At 39.0% G+C, this 22,372-nt stretch overlaps 1 protein-coding gene across 5 annotated transcripts in view; it reads right to left on the bottom strand.

Annotated features, from left to right (window-relative positions):
• Window positions 1–7,644: 7,644 nt before the first annotated feature.
• LOC117242473 (ecdysone receptor) overlaps window positions 7,645–22,372 on the bottom strand; it is a 191,183-nt gene continuing 176,455 nt past the window's right edge. For 3 of the 5 annotated variants that reach the window (XM_033509172.1, XM_033509171.1, XM_033509174.1), the window contains 4 exons: window positions 15,781–16,199; window positions 15,359–15,616; window positions 14,728–15,103; window positions 12,044–14,476 (listed from right to left, as the gene is read on the bottom strand). In XM_033509172.1, the coding sequence (XP_033365063.1) occupies window positions 14,232–14,476; window positions 14,728–15,103; window positions 15,359–15,616; window positions 15,781–16,199 (1,298 nt within the window). In that variant the 3' untranslated portion in view covers window positions 12,044–14,231. Of the gene's footprint in view, window positions 8,211–12,043; window positions 14,477–14,727; window positions 15,104–15,358; window positions 15,617–15,780; window positions 16,200–22,372 lie in introns of those variants that run through there. The other 2 variants (XR_004495264.1, XM_033509173.1) reach the window with 2 other exon arrangements.

The following is a 22,372-nucleotide window of genomic DNA, read 5'->3' as shown; positions in this document are numbered from 1 at the left end:
ATTTCTATTATTTCTGTCAAATTAACACGGTCTAAATTTACAAAAATTCCATTTTTGCAGTAATAGAATTTTCCAGTTTGTAACTATTTACCTCAACTCAAATTGACACCAATAAATTAATTAAAAATATTATTTTAGGAAAATGAGGGACGAATGTGAGTTAAATACGAAGTATACAATGTGACGCAAAGGTCTCCACACGCACGATATTACTATTATAATTTTTCTATTTGTATTGATTTGTATATCGAACATTCTCTTTATAATTTTCACTGTCAGAAAAATGTTTCCTATGTATAAAGATTTTTGCATCACCCTGTATAAGAGATTCAACGTGAGCAGACATCCTCCATGGTTTATGCAGCAACAATGAAACAAAGAAACAAGGGAGGTGGGGATACAATGTACAAAGCTAATTTACAAAGGTGTCGTTCGGTTACCCTCTGTATTTCACGGCTCGTCTCGCGATTCTTCGTCCCTGCTTCTTTTATATGTACACAATGCACTCTCTTTGAACTCTATGGCTTCTGTGATTTTCTCTATCTCTCTCCTTCTCACTCGCACACCACGCATTCTACGTTTATGTTTATTCCTGCCTTCTTATTCTTACATAATAAACGCATTTCTATCGTCATTCGCCACTTCGTATCGCCAATCGTCTGAGAAATCATCGATTACAAAATTGTTGCCCCTCGTCGTCCGCCATATGTAACGCTCCCCCCATCGCTTCTCTTTACCCCATGAAAAGGCTTTGCAATACTGTGTAAGAAAAATAAATAGCTTCGTCTTCTTTTCTCTAGCACTTCTTCTCTGTTATTAAAATAAATTTTCAACGTTTCTTGGATCTTTCTTTTTCCAGGAAAAATAAATATACTTTAACGATTCAATAGACTTTGTTGTTGGTGCAGTTTTTTAGGTTAGAATTCAACGTGGAAATCATGCAGCGCCCTCTTTCCTTATCTCTGTTCTCTATTGTTGTACTGGATGTGGGGCACGTTCGTTTTGAAATCGCTCTTCCGGGACGATTTTGTAAAATTACTGTGTTCTTGGTCAAAACTGACGAAAGGCTTCCTTTTAAAGTTCCATCTTTTTAAAACTTGAACTCCTTTTATCGAAGTTTCTTTAAAATCTTTCGAGATTTATTTCTTAAAGAAATGTTGAGATTTGTGTTTTATTGGATTTGGAGATTGTTGCCAAATTGTGTATTTTTGAAATCCAAGTTGAAACAATTAACGTTTCAGAAAAGATGGCAGATCTCCCTCAAAATCAGAAATAAAGAGGGACATTCTCCTCGTTCGTTATGACTCTCACAGTATTGCATATGATAAATGAAATTTGTGAAACAAGCAAACCTTAAACAAAATTTGTCATTTTCTCAAAAAATCGGTGCACTCGAACTTTGTACCACTCGAAGATCGAACTTGCGTGTTTTTCATTAAACATCGCAAGAAAAGTTTGTTCTTACACGTATAACGTGACGTAATTGCACGTTTTTAATTCCTACTATATAGAATTCGAGAACGTCCCAAAAACATTGACTCGTAATGTTTGTATGTATTTTGTATGTAGCTAACTACATACCTCTTTGAATAAAAGCTGTTTTCCATTTAGTCGTTCGTTTTGGGACACTTCGAGTTCAGAATAAAACGGAGATCTTCTGAGATCTTCAGAGTTTTGTTCATAAAATTCTGGATTCTTTCTATTCTTAAATCTTTGGCAAGTGCAAAAATTCTGACGATTGAATTGTGATAGGATACCACTATGACAGAGTTGTCGTTGACATCGGTTTATACCCGAATGATTCCAAAATTATTTTCGGAAGAGGTTTTTTTAATTTCTTCGCTTAAACCTTTTGGTATTTTGTAAATTGCAATGAACCTTCAATAATTTCCTCTTCTAATTTAATACTTTTATATTTCTCTGTTATATGATTGTTAATTATTTTTTAAAGAAACCGACAGAATTATCGCACTTACTTGATAACAGCGTTGTTCGCGCGGCGCAACTTGGCAACCGCGCGTTGCCAGTGGTTCTCAGCCATTCTTTCTCGAATCATTGCTTAGGGGGCACTTTCGATATTAACTATTGCTTAAAAGATGGAAGTTTATTTGAGTTGATCTCGTGGCATTTATTTCATTCCTTTAAAATAACTTATCTCAAATAAAACAGTAACAAATATCCTTTTGGTTTCCTAGGAATCAAGTAGCAAAATCAAATAATCTCTTCGCAGAAAGATAATTTCAATAATTTTGTAATCCTATAGTAGTTTCGCAGAATACCCAAAAATAGAGTTAAAATTGCACGATACTTCTAAACCTTAAATAAAAACGAAGCTAAGAGTTTTACAAAACCAAAATAAATTTCCATAAATCTCTTTAGTTTTTTTCGGATAATTTCTCGAATTATTAAGAACTTTAAACGTCAGGGATACCAACTAACTCGAAAAAGGAGTCAGCCCCGTGGAACACAAACTGGCAACAACGGTCTTCGGTTCTTTCTCCAATATATTTCTCGCCTCGTTTCCTCGCAAAAAATACACATCGATTTTTAAAAGACAGATACATTATCTCGTAGCTCCTCCCGTCCGGTTTCGTCTTTAACATCTGTCGCTCGGTTTTTGTAACTATACATTCAGGATTCGCGTTTCCTCATCGCCTCTCACTCTCATTCACTCTCATTCTTTTCATTTACTATCTTTCATATGTTTTTTTCCATCATTTTCATCGTGCAACACTGTATTATATGCTTAAACACTTCATCGACATCATTATCATCGTTATTCATCATCATTTAGCAATCGTTAAAATTATTGTACATTATTTAATTAGTAATCGTTAGAATATAATATTGTTGATGTACATGTGGCTCCACCATGTCCATTGCGGAGAACGCGTAAATTACTAGACAGGCGCGAACATCGGGGAATCCAGCTTCGTTAAGAATATCCGAATTGTTCCTAGAAAATTATTCTTCTATCGAAGAATTTTTATCTTTTAACCTTATTTCTTTTTCTTGTATTTTGGAAATCTTGGGCGTTACATTTTTCGGATATTCGAAGAGGTTTCCTGGCGCCACAGTCCATATAATTGCAACTACTTTTATAGGTAAGTTTCAGTTATCGATCCCGGGATTTTTAAAAGCAATGTTACGAAATTACAGAATTACTTGGCAATTTGTGAAATGTTGTAACTTCATAATTTTGCATCTTCATCATTTTATGAATTTGCAATTTTGGAATTTTTTACTTCTACAATTTTTTAAATTTGTGGTTCTCGGTTTTGCAAGAATATGAAAGTTACAAAATTCCCCACAATTTCAAACATTTTCTATCTCGCATAAAATACCATACAAATTATTCTGTAATCCCATTAGTTACCTATAATGTATCTAAGGAATTTAATCTCGACGTATTTCTTTCAAGTCTTTAAGTCTCTGATTTCTCATTCTGCCAAATTTTAAAATTCGCGAAATCAGATAGACTGGGACGTTGTTCGCGCGTGCCTATCAAATATCTACGTCATGTAACTTCTATTAAACGCACACGGGCGCATTAAGACGAACCGCACCGCCGCATTGCCAATTCACAAAAAATCTCCCTGCACCTGCGCGACGAAGTAGTTTTTCCATTATATTTCATCTTCCACGTTGTTTTTCTTTTTCCTTCCGCTCATTCTGGGCGGAGTGCACGCCGAGTCCCTTTCTCTCCTATCATCCAATCTCAACCACTCTCTACACACGCATACACGCATACATACACTCGTCCACGCTCAGTTCCGTTCGAACAGAACTACTAATTGTTGTACATACAAAGTATCGCTTGCCATTTTTGTTAATTTCGCGCGCGCGCGCGCGCGCGTTTATATGTTGTATACACACGTGTGAGGTTAGTGTTGGGAATCGCAACGCGAACATATCCGTCTCGAAAATGATTTTTCCCTCTTTTACGAATCTCTTTTCTTTAATCACAAACGAACAAATTCGTAACTCGATAAAAATTCGACTAATGGAAAATTTGCCTACTAAAATTTTACCAGTGGACCGTTGAAAGTTAATTAATAATTTTGTAATTGCTATCACGTTCCACGAATAACACCAAAAAATTGCAACGACGCGGAAAAGTTTTGCACGAATCGGCGTTCCTAACCTCAAACAATTTTCAAGGACACTCGTCTACCGAAATCTTTCTTTCTCTTTTTATGTACATAATCTTTTCTTGGCTCGGGCGTCCCATTAAAAAAATTCCTACAGCCGAAAACACGAAAATTTCGAGATTAAGAAACCGTCGACTCCAAGCAAATTCGAAAGTTCCCACGCAAATCGTTCGAACGTATCGCGGGAACGCTTCGAGCGTCGAAAATGAGGAACAACGCCACGAGAAATGTTTTCCTTCAACGCGAATACGCTTCTAAAAAGAATTTCGAAATACAATCGAATTTAACAAATCTAACCTACTAGAATCACAAATGTTTACGCAGAGTGCCCCTGCAAATTCGATCATTAAATTTAATTTAATTTTTACTTTTATCCCTCTTTTACCGATATGAAGATGTCCGCCATTTTAAAATGGCGCCTGTGACAGCGACATCGTGTTATCGATAATTTCTTAAATTAGCTTTCTTACAAACAACTGTCCGATCACAAAGGCGATTTGATTCCCATCACTGTACGCAAAATACCATGTAAATGTGTGTCTGTGTATGTGTGTGTGTAAGCATGTTTGTGTTTGTCTGTGTGCAACCTAGCGAATATATAATATATTGTATATATATAAAACGCTCCAAATAGAAATAATATTTTACTAATTATTAATCGAATACGGAGCAAAAGAACTCCTGTCAAGTTTGTTCTTCTCGATTTCTTCGTTAGTATGCGATTTGTTTTTTTTTATCGTTTTCTACTAAAACGTACAACAATAATTTTTTTCAGTCTAATACATTCCAAAGCACCAATTCGTTAAAGTCTCGCAATCCAATATGGCCGACACAGTCGAGTGTCTAACAGGCCACGGCTTTCTTTTTCTCGCGTTTCTTTTCGATGCACGCGCTTACACCTACTTAAAAATGAAAATAAGAAGTGAAAAAAGAAAAAAATAGAAAAAATGATAAAAAATTGGATAGCCAAAATCCTACGTGTCCATCCTTACTCTCGACTTAATTTTTACCATCTCACCCCGAATCCTCGGTTTAACAATAATTTCGTTACGTTACGATTAGTATGTATAGTAATTATCGTTACATAGTTGCTAGTAGAAGATACGAGACGCGCTTGAGATTTGCTCTTCGTATGTTTTTATCGAACAAGCGCACGCAGCTTTGAACATCATGTGAAGCACGATCGATCGAGTTCGAGTTGATACAGTTATATAGTTGAGAGGACTAAAAATTTTTTCTTTTTTTCTCTTACGACTAGTAAAACGTAGATTCGAGTCAAGAGACGAATTTACAAGCTAAGAAAAAACGCATATGCTCGTAGCTCGATTTTGTAAAAGCTAGTATAGTTGTCGTAAAATTTCTAATATAGTTGGTAGTGGCAGCATATACTTGCTTCGATAGTCGTGAAATCCGTTTCGGTCCTCGACGATGAAATATTTTATACTTTTTTCAAGGCTGACGATGATCGATGGTATATAGTCGTTAGTATAGTTCTTGACTATAGTGAATCATCGTCGAATATCGATTACGCGGTTCGAAATCAAACGTTAACCGATCGCAAACGTCTCTCGACGGTAAAAATATCACATACACACGAACAATAACGATTAGTATAGTTGATGGAAATGTTCGAACTACGAGGAAACGACTATACTTGCATCTATATAATGCGATTTGATCTACGCAGACAATTTCCTGTTAAATCGAATTATATGCGCTCAACTATACTTTGCACCCGATTTAGAGCACCGTAATTATGCTTAACAGTCAACTATAGTTACGTGTCTTTTCGATAAATCGCTTATTCCAGAAAATGTTCTCTTAAATCGAATTACACGCGCCCAACTATGGTTCACACTTCTCTTGGCGCCAAGTAACTATAGTTAATAGTTAAATATAGTTGCACATTTTCCTAAATTTCTTATTCCAGATAAAAAATTTCGCACTAAATTCAATTATGTATGTTTAACTATAATTCACACCCGAGATGCAGCTGTCTAACAATAGTTAATAGTTAACTATAGTTACGTATCTTCTGAATAAACCGCTTGTTTCAAAAATTTCTCACTTAAATCGAATTATATCCGCTCAACTATATTCCACGCTCGATTTAGAGCCCAGTAACTATAATTAACGATTAACTATAGTTGTACATTTTCTCAACCATACTTATTCCAGATACGTTACTCCAATCAAAAATGGCTAGCTGCGGCCTAATATTAAACTTGAAACAACTCCGAGTGCTAACTATTGTCGATTAGAGACCAACTATAAATTATATCGACCGTACTTAATTTTATTTCAATTTCACCAACCGCGTTTTAATAGTTCCATCGCGGAGATATATGTATTTTCATCCGCAAAACTCGAAGGTAAAATTTCAAATCGAGACAACCATATCATCCAACGACAACTATACCTTTTCGCGATCGATCGATCGTACGTGTTTGTTTTCTTTGTATGTGTACGCGTTCTTTCTTTGTGTATGTGTGTATCCGCGTGCATTCTCTGTGATACAAATACAAATGTTAGTGTTAAGTGTTAATAATAATAATAATAATAATAATAACAGCGGTAACAGGAGCAATAATAGTAATAAATAGTAGTAATAGTAGTAGTAGTAGTAGTAGTAGTAGTAGTAGTGGTAGTAGTGGTAGTAGTAGTAGTAGTAGTAGTAGTAGTAGTAGTAGTAGTAGTAGTAGTAGTAGTAGTAGTAGTAGTAGTAGTAGTAGTAGTAGTAGTAGTAGTAGCAGTAGCAGTAGCAGTAGCAGTAGTAGTAGTAGTAGCAGTAGTAGTAGTAGTAGTAGTAGTAGTAGTAGTAGTAGTAGTAGTAGTAGTAGTAGCAGTAGTAGTAGTAGTAGTAGTAGTACTAGTAGTAGTAGTAGTAAGTCGACCGGGTGCACATCCGACGAGGGCAGGTCCTACAGTGACAAACAATGACGGTACTCGTTTTAAAAAATTTTCCAACAGTTTGTACGATCATCAGTACTATACACAGTTATTTTTTCACCATATTGCGTCATTTTTCTAATCCTGTTCTCAACCATTTTCCACACGCTTTACCATCACTATGCTGTTCTTCTTATATGCCTAGCAGCGATGTTATTCCATTTTTTGTTGTTGTTTCTTTATAATAAATTATAATAAATCAATTGTTGAGTGGTTTGTTGACAGCAATGGTTGATAGTCGATACGCGTGATGAAAATTTTTGTACGTTTGGTGTTAGTAGTGGCAGCCCCGAAAATTTTGTTAGTCGTTTACGGTTGCAATTATAGTCGCTTGTTAGAAATGATAGTGCATATACTTTGTTATAGTGATCTTATATGAAGTTCTTATACAACACTGACTTATTGCCGTTTTAACGCCACAATTGTTTTCCTTCTCGAATTTCAAGCACGAATTTTACGTCATAAATAAATTCTCTTCAAATAAATGTCAGATCTTTCTTAGAGATTAGCCTTCGCTAGTTATTATTATTTTTTTCTTTTTTTCTTTTTTGATTGAGCAAATTTCTTAAAATTGCAGAAAAGCATGTTTCGTATAATACGAAAAATCCCAGATTTCGATTTGTTAGTAAATAATACGAGGATCAATTTCACAAAGAATTTCTACGCTATAATTTTCAAAATAATATCAGGACCTTTTAATGAAATTTGGAATTTTATATCATTTTTCGTGAAATTGGTCCAAAAAGGGTTAGTCAAAAATTCCAGAAGGGGTGAAAAACGAAGGCAATAAATTTCGATAAAAATTCTCAGGGCTCCTTACATTTCTCTCTGCCTCTTTCACATTCTCTCGTTTTACAAATAACAATTATGTACAATATAAATCGTATTATTCCACGGATGAGAACAGAAAAAAAAGATGGCGGAGAATATCGTTGCCGTCGACGTTATTATCAAACCCAGAAAAATAATGCATCAAACTACCATAACAAAGTATAATCATTTAACTTTATTTATAATAATCTTCAGCTTATAAGCTTCCTCCGTTTCTTCATTTCTCATCGTTTTTCTACAGCTTCCAATAAATTAGAACGACTCTCTCTCTCTCTCTCTCTTAATCTTCGCGATTAATAACAAGAACCTTCCTCACTGTGGCACTCTTACACTCTCGTTCTCGCTCTCTTACACTCATACTCTCGCTTTCTCTCGCAGGGCCGAACGTTGCCTCCAATAAGAAAATACCGTATCTCAACCGTCTGTCGGCTAATTACGAACAAGGACTGTACAGAGTCGTTTCACATCTCACGTACAAGTATCAAGTTACGAATTCATGGTGACTGATTGCCCCCAACTGAACACGTGGTGTTCATGGTGGAGGTTAGAAGGACACGCCGGGCGCTTTCTTACTAGAACTTCAATTTCGCTGACAAGCGAACTTTATGGTTAGAAAGATCATGGAGATTGTATTTATTCTCCACTGTTCCTTTGTTTTGTACTTGTAACAAATGTGGTCTATGAAACTGTTATTTATATATTTTCCGACTTTTCAGATTTGACAGACTTCATAGATTTATAAATTTCTAGACTTTCGCGATATAACCTAGATTTAACAATTTTTAGATTCTGCAGATTTTCACATTGCACATTTTTCCATTGCACAGATTTTTAGACTTTCTTAAGGAACATTCTCCTTATTAATATACACTAACGTTACTAAAAAAAAATCTGTGAAAAATTAAAATTCAATGCCAATATTACCATACAATAAACCTACCTACTTCTGCTACTTAGCAAAATTGCGTATTTTTTAAAAACTCAGTGCGTAACCACTTTACTAATTACTAATTGCTATACGATAGCAATTATTACCAATTATTTTCCTAATTTGAAAAATCCATTATTCAAATTACAGCTATTTCCAATGAATAATCAAATAAAACCTTGACATAATTTCTCAACTCATTCCTTCCATCAGTCACCGTGATTACGATCCAGAATCAGGAATATTCTACAAACATCTACATACGTGTAGGGACAGGCAAAAGGGACACCTAGGAGGAGAAACGGACAGATCAGGGTGCTCGGTTGGATAAACAGACAGACAAGAGAGATTGCGGCACGATGCGCATACATATGGTACATAATCAGCGTGTGTAATCTTTCTAGTGTAGGGTGTATGTGTGTCTCTGTATGTGTGCCGTGTGCGCGCGCATACGTGCTGGTGTGGAGTATAAGTGTGGCTCGACACATTTAAAAGGAGTATTATAGTTTGTCCCTTAAAAAACACAGAAACTCGAATCTACGCTTGGCAGTATCATGAACAAATCGTTCGCTCGTACATCGTCAGAAAACTCGAGCGAACGCGCTATATAATATATAGATGTATGTAACGTAATATATACATATATATTTTTTGCATTTTTCATTATCTCGTTTTCGTTAATCGCTTATAATATCTCTAGATGTCGCCAAATGACGCGCGTGGTAGTAGTAGTGTGTCTCCCCTTTGTTCTTAATCCTCCAATTTTTCTCCACTCTGTCATGACTACTTTGTTGAACCATTTTGCAGCAGCGTTCGAGAAAAACGACAACTACGACACATTCAGACAATGAGAAATCGACGTCGACGGTTAACGCCCTTGGCAGTGATCGTAGAATTGCATCTAGTTTTTCTTTCGTTCAAAGTGTTCTGTGTGTGTGTGTGTGTGTGTGTGTGTGTGTGTGTGTGTGTGTATACGTGTGTATGTGCACGGTTGTGTTGCTCTGTATGTGTGTGTACCTGTGTGTGTCCTCTCTTCTTCGCTCGTCGCCCCTCCACTCATACTCCCTTGCATTCTGACTCTTTTATTCTATCTTTCTCTCTTTTCACTTCTCAGCTCACACTTACACACGGAGTAACGTGTGACCGGTTTCTGATTCGCCGAAGGATGCGGTTCACCTTGATTCCCGCCCGATCTTTTTACGTCAAACACGTCCGGCTGAGAGAAAACGTCGCCTAAGGCGAGATGCATATCTCAACGCCGCCATCTGACGGTTGCCGCGCGAACTTCACAGGCACCGTGTCGGGAATCATGGCGAAGATTCTTCGCGCAACGGGGAAGACCCTCGGGGATTCGAGGGTGACTCTAGACGCTACAAACGAAAGAGTGTCGATGACGACCTGCCGTCGACGGTCCGTGACGATTTTTCTGCGCTCCAAGGTACAGGGATCTCCATTCTGAGAATCTAATTTCCGCCATGCCGTTCTCCCATCTAGCAAACTGATCACCACAGATTTCATTTATTGCACGATTTTCGCTTTGGTATTGAACCAGGAGTCCAAGGAGCAATTGTTTTCTCCGATTGTGAATGGTCAAGCTCTGAAATTTTAACGGTATTATCTGTTAGGATACTTTCTTTGCTTTCTCTGTTGAAAGCAATCAAGTTCCATGAAAGAAGAGTCTGAAAAATTCTTGAGGTACGGTTGGTAGCTAAGTATGTTCCATTAATCTGTTCACCAAGTTTTTTAAAGCTGGAAGATTAAAGGTATAAATGTAACCCAAACCACGATTCTGAATAAACATATTATTTTTATAAAGATACCGAATTATATTAAAAAAAAAAAAAGAGAGATATATAATTGTGGACCATACATAGCAAAAAAAAAAAATCAAAATAAAAGATTAGATAAAGACATTATATCTAAAAAAAAATTCTCAATTAACAGGTTAAAAAGAAACTACAGTGAGCAAGGTTCGATAAATGGCAAAAGCTCATAGCAAGAAACAAGTAACGTAGTCTGGTCAAAGCTTGATCATTCTAACCGAAGTTGATCCCAATTCTCAACTAAACATCAGTCTACATACATACGACACTTACGTATGAGAGAACGACTTTACAAGTCTTCAGCAATGGCGATTTAACTCAGTGAAACATCTTTGCAGGGTCTCCACTGATAATCAGAAGGGAGTAGATTTTACAAGCTGTCGCAGTACGCTTAAATATTAACTCTGTAAGGACTCTAGAGTCCAAACGAACGTGTTAATTCATCATCGACCCGTGGATTCTCAAACACGCTTCTTACCACGAGTCAATGACTGTTAGCTACTTTACAGATGTATACAATAGGCAATGTCATCGTACTTCAAGAAAATCTTTCTGTTCCCATCACATTCTCACTTTATAGCAGAAACGGCGATGTCTAAAACCACTTGGTGTTTTTTCGTGATACAACAAATGCGGTGTATAGGTGTGTGCAAATGTGTCTGGTGTTTCTATACAAGGCCCCTCAGCCTCTACTCATTGCTGGAGCCACTTGTTCTAAAGATTTCTTCATCCAATTATACCGATAGACCGTGATCCTTTTGTTCCCAAATTTGGTAACCAATTGGTCATTTTCAGATCCAATCAAATATCCAAATTTGGCTCGCAGCAATGGTCTGAGTCATTGACCGAGTTCCTAAAGGTGTCATCTCATTGATTTTGAAGAACAATGTGAATTACTTCAATGTAGAAGCAACAATCACATTGATGGGCGATGGTGACGATGGTTTGGATATCTTTTTTCTCAGCTTCCAGTAGCTCCGTCTCGCATTTAGCCAGCACTAGGTTCTTTTCACGCTGTTCTGCGGTGTGGCAGTGTATGCCTTACGGCATTAATTTGTAGATCTTTCATCATAGATTCGATGGGACGTGTCGATTGTCCCTGTCCGTGTCAGTTCGATCTGAGGCAACAAGGATGTCGTAACCTAATGGACGTGACTATTGGTGGTGATTATTAGGTCACGTAACTAGTCCCGAGTATCGAACATGAAACCCTCCTCGAGCCCCAAATCGACCAGATCGGAGAAAAACGATATTACCTCGATATAGTAACGTGCCACTTGTATTTTTCGCATCGTTCAACATATAATTGTATAATAGTAAAACACTGTGTCTCTAAGATGTTTCTATTTTTGCTCTAGACGATGTACTAGTAAGTCTTCCTCGTGTCCTTCTATATGTATCCAGTCTCATTTTTCTCGTCATCCTTTTATCCAGATGTTCGTCGCCAAACGTAAATCGCCTGTCAAGTTCGATCACCTGTTCTTCTTTTCTTCTAGACTCGACAAAATTTTGCACGCACGTTATTTATCTTTTTTTTTCGCTTTTTTTTTCTTTTTGGTTTGCTCATTTAACTTACTACGAAATTACAACTGCGTACGATCAGTTAATAGCATAGAGTTACAGTGTTACAACATTGAGAATCTTAGTGTACAGTGTGGCTCACATTGGTGTCTGTGTGCATGCGCTGTGTCTTTTCAAATTTACCGATTCTCCTGTGAAACCAAGTGCGTGCGCGCGTGTACGTGGTGTGTACGTGTGTCTGTCACTCTCGGTTCGAGTATGAGCCAGCTGAATGTCCTCTGATTATTCTCAGTGCTACTTCATCCAGCCTCCTTCAGCAATCAAAGTGTGTTTTTATGCTAGCATTGTATGTCCCAGGGTCTGGCTAGGCTGTTGTAGACCCAACGTGTCGAAGCGTATCGTCACCCCCTTAAACCAAATTCCGTCTCCAGCTGATCTGGTGCGACCCTGTTCCATGTTTCTCCTTTAGAAAGATCCTTTTTTCCAATTTCTGTCAGTTTCTCGCGAAATCAGCTCTCACCCTTTTCTCTTCAATGTTTTTGTTCATTTACTCCCTCACTCTTACATGCTGATCTTTCTCTCCGTCTAAACGCAATTTAATTATCCCATCTCAGTCACTCCCTCTCTTTCGCTCTTGACTCTCTCACTCTAACTTTCTCTCCCACGTTTGCACAAGATTTACTTAATATTTTGCTTGATTTTGTTGATTTTTTCATCTTTTTTTTATTAAAAAATTAAAACGGACGGTTAAATTTCATATTTTCGTTTTGTCGGTGAGCCGATGTCCGCTGCTGAAGGCACAAGGCTTTGCACTTGAACTCGGTCACCTAGCCTAGCTTCACTGACTTACTACGACCTACTACCAACTAGCCTCGCTTACTTTTACTTTACTTAACGTCCTACATTGCTACTACGCATTTTTTAATTCTCTCTTCCTTCCTTTCCTGCCCCTTTCCCTTGCCAGTTCACGAAAAAGAAAACCCGGACGCGCGCAAATGCCAAGCCTCGTCTTCTGAATATATACCTATTCGTCGCGGAAAAAATTGTTTCCACCATCATCACTCAACGATCAACTTTTCAACCACCACTCTCTCTTCGAACTTCTCTTTCCACGTATAAACAATGTACATGCTAGCAATATATTATTATGCTATGTGTTGTGATATAGACTCTATGGTATCATTATGTATAATCGTATGGTTTGTTATTATTTTTCATCATCATCATCATTATTATTTTTGTTTCTTCGTTACATCGCACTCGATTCGTGTGTCGGCCAGGCCAGGTCGCTGCTCAACAGCCGGCCGGGCCTACCTCGTCTCTCTCTCTACCCTTATTTGCTCGCACGAAAATACAAGGAGTGCGATTGTATCCTATCATCAATCGTTTATCATCGTGATTATCTCGTAGTGATCAGTCACATTCTCAGCCGAAAATTGCACACGCATACAATTAAACACACACTCTCTCTCACATTCTTGTCTCTTAGCTCCTCTGGTTACACTCGTACTCGCTTGGTTGCTCTTACAACGCGCCCGCTTCTTTACCTTATTACAATTACACATTATACATTTACATATCGATTCCGGGGGTAGCCAGGTAGAGGATATAGTAATAACATAACTGTAGGTAGCTCCTTATTACAGTCTCTGTACTGTCTCTACATATCACAGCCTGGGTGCCTCGCCACTGCCTTCTTCTTCCTGACTTTTTGTATTATGTATCATCCTCCGCATCTAGCTCCAACTAGCACTGCCGAAATTAGCTCTCCTGCAGCCCTCACGAGGCCGGTGCAGAGCGTAGAGAAGGTGAGAAGCGAATTCTGAACGATCCGGTGCTACTCAAAAACGCCGGCGGTCTATTACTCAGGCAGTGGCATGGTGGTGCACTAGTACAGGAGGTTCTGCACGTCCACGTTCCACGTCTGTCGATGATGCTGTGCTCTGTCAGCTTCATCACTCCGGACGCTGCGCGGACTCGCGATGAAACAACAACGGTGTTAGCCGACGGGGATCGGCTACGGGGGAACTAGGGTGTCACGTCCCAGATCTCAGCGAGGAAAACTGGCAGCTTTTTGTTCTTGAACTTCAAACTGAAGCACATCTCGCTGTTCTGGTTGCCGAGGGTCCGCAGTTCGGTCAACACCGACAGAAGCTTCGCGAAGATCGTGCCGGACTTCGGCCTGCGTCTGTTGTCGACGTAAGCCTTCAACGCCTCCAAGTAGATCTCTTGGATTTTCTCGACTTTCCAGCCTTCCAGCAGGTTCGGTCTCTCTGTAAGAAAATAGGGGGATTCTTTTCTTTGTAGGTTGGGCCCATATTCGTGAACGTTGATGAGGCTGATGTTAGGTTAGTTGTGTTTGCGTGAGTATTAGTCCGAAGGTGTTCCTAATGATCCTGTGTATTGTATAAATAATTGACTGAATTCTTCGTGAATTGATGATGTTTGATGATGTTTGACCGAAGTGACGAGAAATTTGTCCAGATCCAAGATTCGGATGGTCAAAAATTGATTGTATACGTACCTGAGAATATGACAATGGCAGTCAACAACGCGTATTCGGCATTATTCACTTTCATGGCGTACATCTGCCGGCAGAAGTGTAACAAATCCTCAATCGTCTCGCCCATGCCTGCCACATTGTAACTGTCCCTGGTATAAGGCTGGTTGTTGGCGAATATTATGCTGTCCGTCTGCACGTCGTACTTCCTCGCCATTCGAAGCATCATCACCTCGCTGGAACAGGCCTTCAGCAGGGCCATCTGATCCTCTCGCATCAACTCGTCGAAGCCAGGTAGCCTCTTCGAGAACTCAACGATCAACTGTACCGTCAGGATCGTGATCTCGGTGATGTGCCTGAATTTATAATCACTGATGTCTTCTCCTTCTGAGGGCTGATTCTGGAACAAAAAAGGTATAATTATAGTGATAAGTTCATCGTCCTTTTTTTTTTCTTGCGAGTTTCTTTGAGGATCTTTCTTTTCACAAAAAAAGCATTAAGACTATATTAGAGACTACCGAATGATAGCTTTCATTTAATTTCTTATCCTTAATTCTCCATTAGCAACTTTCCAGTACTATAACAGTTTACACTTAACAAGTTATCTTTAGTCTACTCAGATATGATTTGCAGCATTTTCACCGTGTCTACTTACAGTGATCCTCTTGAGATCCTCTTCACTGGGTTGTTCGTACTCGTTCTGGAAATACACGAGCCTGTGTATCAGCTCCTCTTGCTCCGGGCTGATCGGTTTCACGTAGCCATAGGGGCTGACCGGCGTTAGAATACCGCTGCTACCAGACGTGGACAACGACTCTGCTTCTGCTGGTTCAATCTTCACTCCCATCTGATCGCTGCGTATCCCACTGCCTGGGGAACCGTTCATCGTTGTACTGTTCGGCTTGTCCTTCTCCTGGAACAAAACGTCCCATTCCTGATTGATCCTGAACTACACAGACATCTCTCTATTATTAAATGTTGAATATGAAATGGCCTATTTTGAAAACGTGTAGAAACGTAGACCCTTTCATCCTTAATGGCTTAATATCGTTTGACGATGAACTGTCAACAGCTTACCTTCTGTGCTTTCTTTTCCTTGCGTTTGACAGCACATTGGTATTCAGGCACGACACACTCAGGCCTCATACCCACTGTCAGACACTTCTTCAGTCTGCATTCCTGACATTTGCGCCGCATGTACATATCGATCTCGCAATTATTCCCGTATTTACACTGGTATACCGCGTTCTTGGTGATGCTGCGCCGGAAGAAACCCTTACAGCCCTCGCAGGTCAGTGCGTTGTAGTGATAACCGGAGGCACGGTCACCACAGACCAGGCACAGTTCCTCCTGCTGCCTCGGGGTCGGTCCTTTCTTCTTCCTGGCGTCACAGCCGTCGCTGCCGCCACCTCCACCGCCCCCTCCGCCTCCACCACCTCCGCCACCACTGCTTCCATAACCGTTCAAAGAGCCAGGCTGCGACAGCTCGTCCCTACCTGCAAACAGATATTACAAACTAGATTAGAAATTGTTCCTTGCTAGAATTTGAGGTTACGATTGAAGAATAATTTGAATAACCAAAGATTGTTATGAAAATGCTGATTCTCATTAAGAAATTCCGGTTTCTCATTAGGATCTGAGTTCCAATGTAGGTTACTGTAAAATTACTGGTTCTTTTATATATCGGTTGAGTAAGAGTTTATTTGGTCATGTGTTACACACTGGTCGTTAATACCCAAAAATATTGGCTACTAGGGGTAATATGATGCCCCTGTTGTCCTAAATTCCATCAGTAACCCGATCTCTGCGTTCCATAAATAGGTGAGTCTCCGAGTAGTTCCCATGAACGCCTTAGATATTCAGTTTCTAATTGCTTGCCAACATTCTGATTAATCTTCATTCGCTAATCAGAAATCATTAAAATCTAGAAGAATCTTAGAAGAATGAAGTTTCTCAAATAAAAACAGACTCTTGGAAAAATATTATCCTCTTCGTAAACCAAGGAACGTAACAGTGTGTTCGTAAAAAATACTATGAAACATGAAAACCTGTATTCTCAAAATATTATTTTATCCTAACCTTACATGGACCTAACCTTAAAAAAAAATCTCATTTACCGATCAAAGATTTGCAATGGGCTTAGACTAGGACTCGAACAAGCCAAAAATTGAAGGTCTCTCGATTTGAACAAATTCGATGGTGACGAGGTGATTTGATCCGTCGACGACGAGTTCCTCGCGAGGTTTCCGGTGATTACTTGGCGCGTTACGCCGCGGCTGGTGCGCGCGTGTAACGCCCGTGACTCGTTCGGCCGCGAGCAAGCGGGTTCCAGTAACCTACGTGGCGACATCGCCACTATTACCTCCTTTATCCGTGAAACTTGTCGAATGGAACGCCGCGCGGTAGAAGTCACGGTCGGTGAAAGTACGCGGTGCGCTCTGCACGCACGCGCCTTCCTCTAGCGAGGCGGAATCGAGCGCCGCGTGGCTTTTGCCTCAACGGGAACTCGATTTACAGTGCCACTAATAGAACAAGTAGAATAGTACCACGATAATTATTCTTCGAGACGTAGAATGTACAATTGTTGTTGAATAATTTGGTACCATGACCAAAATTAGATTCTGATCAATATCATGGGTTGCAGTGTAAGTTGGAAGTATGCAGTATTCGAAGACCAGATTATTTAATTTTCTATACATGCTATGGATAATTTTGGTGGAAGTAATTTAATTCTGCTTAAAATAACGCTTCTAATGAATTATTGTGTCTAATAGCGCGACCGAATCCAAGAGGATATTTCATAGAAACAGTCAGAATAGTTCGAGTCACTGGACAACATTTTATTCCTTTTTGTGGTTATCCACAGTGGTCACAATTTTTTATCTATTTCTTGTCTAACGCTTCTAAGTCTGTGCGTTTTTAAAAAAAAAACACATGAAAGAGGCTGAAGAATTTACAAGGATTCTATACAGAATTTAAAATACAAAATCACTAATTATGTAATATAATTATTATAAAGTAACATGACATTCTAATCTCAGACTAAATATCAGACTCAATGATATATTGAGAATTAAATATTGAATATTATATGGAACGATCGAAGCTGCATTTTTTTTCTTCCTGAGCCTTCCTTTAAAGTAACCGAGTTGTTCGTCGATCGAGAGACCGAGAAAGGAAATGTCGCTTCGATTTTCTCCTGTTGCGAAAAGCGAACGTGTTCTCTCTCCTTCTTACTGATTCTGCGACGAGAAGCTTGGAGACGGGTTCCTCAGATCACCCGGAAGTACTGATCAGCGTGAAAACATCCGCCTGGAACACTGAGACACTGACCGGGCTAGGTGGTCACTCGGTTATTACCCCTTCTTCATCGTCCTCTCATCTCAACTCGCAATCTTTTCGCTGCCGATATCTTCATTTCTCCTCTTCTTTTCATCTTTTTGCTTTCTTCCAGACTTTCTTTCTCTTCTCATAAATTTCCTGCCTTTCACATGAGTTCCTGCCTTTGGGAAACATTTTCTGACACTTTTCCGCGCGATACAATATTCTGGTTCGTTAATTCTTAATATCTAACCGGGCTGTTCTTCAAAGTTTCGTATCTTTCGAAAAAGTTACTAAATCAGGCGGTATTAAGGATACTTTAGATTTGAATTTTTCAGCAATTTCCTGTGACATGTGACATTTCGATTCATACATTCTGGAAATTTAACTAGGGTGCTTGAAGGTTTCGTATCTTTCGAAATAAAGTTACTAGATCGTAGCTACGCGTCAACTAGACTTTCCAGATATTGGATAATATTAAAAACTCCTAGCTTATAATATCCATAGCAATTTTACTATAAATATTCGCTACAAATGGACAACGTTAGTTCCCTTTCGTTTTATACTAGGAATATACCGTTGCAACATTTTAATTAGTGCGTCTGAATGAGGGAACTGTCATTAATCAAATAAAAAACGTTCATCTGAAAATGTCTAGTTTATCACGAAGTTGGTGCAGTTCTTACGGTTTGCAGAACGTCTGAAAAATGATTCGCTGGTAATAAATCGGTGAAACTTGGCGAGAGAAGTTCGCGGCAATCCTCTAGGAACTAGATCCAGAGATCTGGACGCACGGGAGAAACTGCAGGCTAATAAATTACCGGTATGACCTGACACTGGCACAAAACTGATACCAACGTCTGGTTTGTGTACATATTAGCAAGTAGCACATAACGATTCTATGTAGAGCGAGCAGGCTTCTCGTTTCAGTGCCCCAAACAGGTTTCCTCGCTACTTAACACTGGTTCGCTCTTGCTGGTATTCTTGATAGTTTCTTCCTCCGCGATGTTGTCAAAATATAATTCAACGTTGGTTCAATTTAATCGACGCTTGTGCCGGGATTCAGTGGAAAATGAAAATATCCCTAGATTTTCGAATAATACCTCGCAGACTAAATTTGATTTAATATTCGTCTATGAATTAATTAAGAATGGACTAATTAACATATTTAAGAATCACTCGAAAAGATCTGGTTGCTAAATTTGTTAGATCTAGATCTTCGTTACGAGCTATCAAAATAGGAGTTAGTTTACTCGTAATAAGTTCTTCGTATGAACTATATCTTTATATCGCTGTTACAGATCTAGTAAAAAATAATGGAGTTATAAAACTTCTTTGGATCTAACGAAAATCTGCTGTTTTTGTGGTCAAAACGTAGCAATTAATCTCCCAATAAGAAGGTTTCTTTTAAAACTAAGTTTCTTAACCTTAAGCCTTAGAATATTCATTAAAAACTGATTTACTTTTTAGGTTAGAATCACTTCGAAAGATCAGTTACCGAATAATAAAACATTAGAACTTGAAATATTTGAAGTATACGAAAAAATATGCGAGAATTTTTATAGCAAGGCAGCTTTCTTGCCGCTGACCTTGACACTGACTTCTTTCCACCAAGCCTGTATATTTATAGAGTGCAAGATGGGGAATTTAGAGACCGAGGAAGAGTCTGGAATTTCTCAGTGTGACTAAACAGTTTGGGAGTTCGTATGGCAATGACTTTTTGGTCGTTTCCTGAATATAAAACAAAACGTCGATCCCTATTTAAAATTCCCTATACCTCCTATATTTCTTACGTTTCTCCTTGGAATTTCGATAAATTCGTATGAAGATTCGTATGAAGTAGTTTGAAACTCGTTTAGAATTTGAATGATGAACAAAATTTGATGAAACTCGGAGTTCGTTTATTTGGTAATACCAAACGTTCTAGATTCCTTCCTGGAATTCCTAAACAGAGTTTCGAAGACCCTGAAGCTCCGACGTGCCACAGCGACTTGATCATACATGCAGTGGCACAGTGAACTCATCTAGAAGTTTATTTCAAACTTGTAACGCGAAATTGCTTTTCGAAATTCTTCGTTTGCCGGACGAAAATTGGCTAGTGTTCGCTATATGAAATTCCCTAGAATCTCAGTAATAACTGGTATTATAGTCTATTCGATATCACGTTTATTATTAAATTTCTAATTTTTATTTATTGCGGCGAATATTTTGTTGAATATTTCTCTAGAGAAGTTGTTGAGTTGTCGAGAAGTTTGAAACGATAAATATAGACAACTAGGATCATTAAACTAGGATTAATCTCAAATATTTTCCAAAAGTAATTTTTAAGTAACTAAGAAGTTTAAAAGTTTGCAACTATGGAGAAACTTAATCATGATTAAATCACTTTCTACTGCAGGATGCTTATAAAGTATAAAATGTAGTGGAAACTGCACAGTTTACGGTGAAGTAGATTTCATAAGCTACAGTATCTACCAGACTGAATACAGTTAACATTGAACGTTCACGTCAGAGCGCAAATGTACCATAGAAATTGCCATCGACCTATCTATTACACAATCTTTGAGGATCTTGACTACAGAAAGCTATCTTTGCAATGATCAAATTTCGAATCAATCTTAAAAGAAGAAATTTCCAGAAAGATTAGCAACGAGCTTTTCATTATCTTAAAAACTGTTAAACCTGCAAACATTGAGATCCAGAAACCCTAATTATAATCGTCACCAAATTTTCCCCATTATCTGTCCCAGAATAAATCTGTCGAAAAAAGAGAAAAGAAAGCATAAATCAAGAACAATTCTACCCAGAGGGCATAAATTAACGACTAATCTGCCCGCAACTACCTAAAAATCCAGTGTCCATAAATCACATAAAAATCCAGATATAGGCAAACCTAATAAACTAGAGGAAACCCGACCGTACCTTACCGCAGAATCTAGGGGACATCAAGCAGAAGTTGCTCACACAAAGGATAAACTTGCCCAGAAATACTTAAAAAGTTAGTCTCCATATACGTCAAACAGAGACAAATGCAGTAAATGGCCAAGAAAGCTGAATCGTAGTGGGTTTCTTCAGAATTCAGAGGACGTCAGCTCAATATTACCTACATAGAAACCAAATCTGTCCCAAAATACCTAAAAATTCAATCTTTTCTATATAGCAAACACAAACAGACAGAGTAAAGGACAGATAAAATCCAAGTGGACTCGGTTTCCTCTTTGGGGGGTGAGGGGGCGCGCGCGCACAGATAGCATACAAGGTGGCTGGCTCTCCTGCTATACAAAAACAGATCTGCCGAAAAATACGTAAAAAGCCAGTGTCCAAATACCATCTAAAACGTTAGACATAGGCAAACACAGTAAATGACCAAGGAAACCCGATCGTAGTCGGTTTCTCCAGAATCTAGGGGACACAGAGCAAGTGTACTCGGTTCGACATAGCCGCTATACGACGTGGCTTGCCTCCTATACTCTACGCAGCAAGGTTTCCGTGCTGGTTAGTAGCTCTCTCACGGCGGAGCAGTGAGCGGCCTTGACTCTGGCTGGATGCCTGGCTGTGTAACCGCGCAGGTACCTCTTTTACACGCGCGCACGTTCCTCTGCACGCGTCCTTCTCGATCCTGCTAGCTTGCCTAACAGACAACGAGTGTTCGCCTCTCTCTTCCTCTCACGCAGTCAGCTTCCTCTCTTTCCTCTCCTCTGCCCCTCTACCTCGTTCTCTTCTTCGTCAACTCCTCCTTCCTCTTTCCCTCTCGTCTCTCCTTTCGCCTGCTCGCGTCTCAACCGATCCGCGCTGTCGCTCTTGCCAACAGAGGAAAGCTAAAACGGGCCAGTGAGCACTGCTTGTTGCAGCTGAGCCTCGCTTCCTCCCAACCATCCACGAGGAAAGGAGAACGACGAGACCGTGCTGGGATTGAGTTCCTTCTCGTTCACTGACAGCCCAGAACACGCCGATTCATTGCGGTTTTTGGCCGTTTCCGATTCACACCGAGCTTCTACGAGGGGCTTTGGCCAGATTAGACGAACCAATTGCGCTGACGGCATTGTTGTTTGGCTTTATGAATTTTCAGGGCTTACATGCCACGGAGACGAGTAAGGAGAACAGGCATTCCTTTATTTGGTAAAAGGGAGGATTTTCGAAGAGAATTTTTCGCTCGTTAGAGTTATCTTCTCTTTACTAAAATTTGTAGGGCGTATGCTAGGACAGCGTGTGGAGGCAGGTAAAAAGTAAAATTCCGAAACTGTTTTTTACGTGATTTGACAAAGTTTCATTTTCCACCAATCAATCTGAATGTGCAGAATAATACAAAAACATAGAGAACAGCATACGCAGGCCTTGTAACTCTAGA

Source organism: Bombus vosnesenskii, unplaced genomic scaffold (assembly GCF_011952255.1).
Source record: "Bombus vosnesenskii isolate JDL3184/JDL3185 unplaced genomic scaffold, Bvos_JDL3184-5_v1.1 scf7180000016274, whole genome shotgun sequence".
Classification (NCBI taxonomy): domain Eukaryota; kingdom Metazoa; phylum Arthropoda; class Insecta; order Hymenoptera; family Apidae; genus Bombus; species Bombus vosnesenskii.
The sequence above is the reverse complement of the archived record's forward strand: the minus strand, read 5'-3'. Positions and strand labels throughout refer to the sequence as shown.